Here is a 1,857-nt window from a genome sequence, read left to right on the forward strand (position 1 = left end):
CCCCCTCCTCCCCTGCTCTTGCCGCCGCCGCCGCCGCCCCCCGTCCCCGCTCCTCCTTCTCCTGCCTCCCCTGCCGCTTGGCATTCCCCACAAGAGCCAACACCAAAAGAGATCATGTCGGCCATTGGCTCGCGCGTCTTCCAAACAATCCAGCCCTTCTCGGCCCAGGTGTTCGGCCTGGGCTTCCTGGCACAGCTGGTGGCACTGGTGCTGCCGTGGGCCGAGGCCGAGGGCCTGCGCCCGGAGCGCGATCTCCTGACCCCCTTCCATGTGGCCGTGTCGCTGGTGGCCCTGCACCTGCTGCCGCAGCGCTTCGACCGCCGGGAGATCCTCGGCGTGGACCCGGCCGCGCGTCGCGAAATCCGCCGGTGCCTGTACTCCGTGCACAAGTGGCCCTACCTGCTGGCCGGCATGCTGTGCTTCTCCCTCGGCGCCCTGACCATTTGGTTCAACATGTATGGCGCCCTGCTGTGTCTCGCCGGCCTGGGCCTGGCCTCGGTGGCCCTGATCTGGAGCCGGCGCATGGTCCTCAGCGTCGGCATGGCGGTGGCCACCTTCGGCACCACGTGCATCATGTATGACCATTGGATGGCCACGCCGTAAGGCCGGGCGCCTGCCGCCCTGTCCCCCCCCCCCCGCGCGCTCCCCCGGTGTTCCGCTCTTTCTCTCTGTGCCCTTCTCCCCCTGACCGGCCCCTGCTGGCGAGGTGGCGGCCGCTCCCAGCCGTGCGAGCCTGCGCCCGCCCGCCCGCCCGCCTCCAGGCCACGCCCGCGTGTCCGTCCCACAGGGGGGGGGGGGACCGGCCGGGGGGAGGCGAATATATATGAAAATGGCCCCACTCATGGTTCTTTCTGCCCTGCTGGCTCTTTTGCGTGTCTGCATGTGCCGTGTGTCTCTCTATTCGCATGGGGGGGGGGGTAGTATGCACTGCGATCTTCTCGCGCACCGACACGTGCTTTCGCCTGCCGGCCGGGCCACCAAACACCGGGGATGCGCCGCACTCCCCCGACGCGGCGGGATGCGTCCTCCTCGCATGCAAACATAACATCACACGCACAGAGATGTATCTCCCCTCCCTGTCCCAACACACACAAATACATGATCGTGCCCCGCGAGAGGCGCCAGCCCCGCCTCCCCCGGGCGGCTACATCGGGCCACTCCGCGCGCCGGGGCGGCCCCGGGCACCCTCAACCATGTGCGCGCGTGCTCCCTGCCATGGTGCTGGTGGCCCCCAGTGGCGAGCCCCGCATTTTGCGCGCGCCCACGCCCCCACCCGTGCGAGGCGTCGCGCCCTGGTGGCGAGAATGCGTGTGACCAGCGGGTCGGCATGGCGGGGGGGGGTCTCTCCCGCGAGAGGATGGGGCTGGCCAAGCCCGGGGGGCCCTGGGCGCGGCCGGCGCCGCAAGGCGTGCGCCAGTGGGTGCACCTGTGGGCGCGCGAAAATCCCACCGACATGTGCCTGCGGGGAGCCGGGATCGCCCCGACACCTGCCTGCAGGGAGCCGGGATCTCGCTGCCCCGGGGCCGATCGCCCCACCGCGAGGGCAGAGGCGCACAGGCCGGTGTGTCGCGTGTCGGCCCCATCCCAACCGCCGGGGGGGCCGGAAGGGCCGGGAGAGACCACAACGACGGCGTGGCGCCACGGCCCCGGTTGCGTCACGTGCAGGCGCGTGGCGCCACGCCTGGCCGTTGTGGCGCGCCGAGCTGCCCACCCAGCGGCCGGCCGCCTTTGAATCGCCAGCGCGGACGGAGCTTGAAAACCCCTCGGGCAGGTGGGCCCACCGGCTCGGGCGGTGGCCTCCAGCCAGACCTTGCGCGTTCCTCCCTCGCCCTCCCCGATCTTCATTCGCCGTTCCCC

At 71.3% G+C, this 1,857-nt stretch overlaps 1 protein-coding gene across 1 annotated transcript; it reads left to right on the plus strand.

The window, feature by feature from the left end:
• Nucleotides 1-114: 114 nt before the first annotated feature.
• Nucleotides 115-603, plus strand: H696_06010 (hypothetical protein; the record flags this gene model as incomplete). The annotated part of the gene is made up of 1 exon (XM_009499775.1): nucleotides 115-603. The coding sequence occupies one exon, from the start codon at nucleotides 115-117 to the stop codon at nucleotides 601-603; it is 489 nt and encodes a 162-aa protein (XP_009498050.1).
• Nucleotides 604-1,857: the final 1,254 nt, after the last annotated feature.

The sequence above is a fragment of the Fonticula alba genome, assembly GCF_000388065.1.
Source record: "Fonticula alba strain ATCC 38817 unplaced genomic scaffold supercont2.17, whole genome shotgun sequence".
In the NCBI taxonomy this organism is placed as follows: domain Eukaryota; order Rotosphaerida; family Fonticulaceae; genus Fonticula; species Fonticula alba.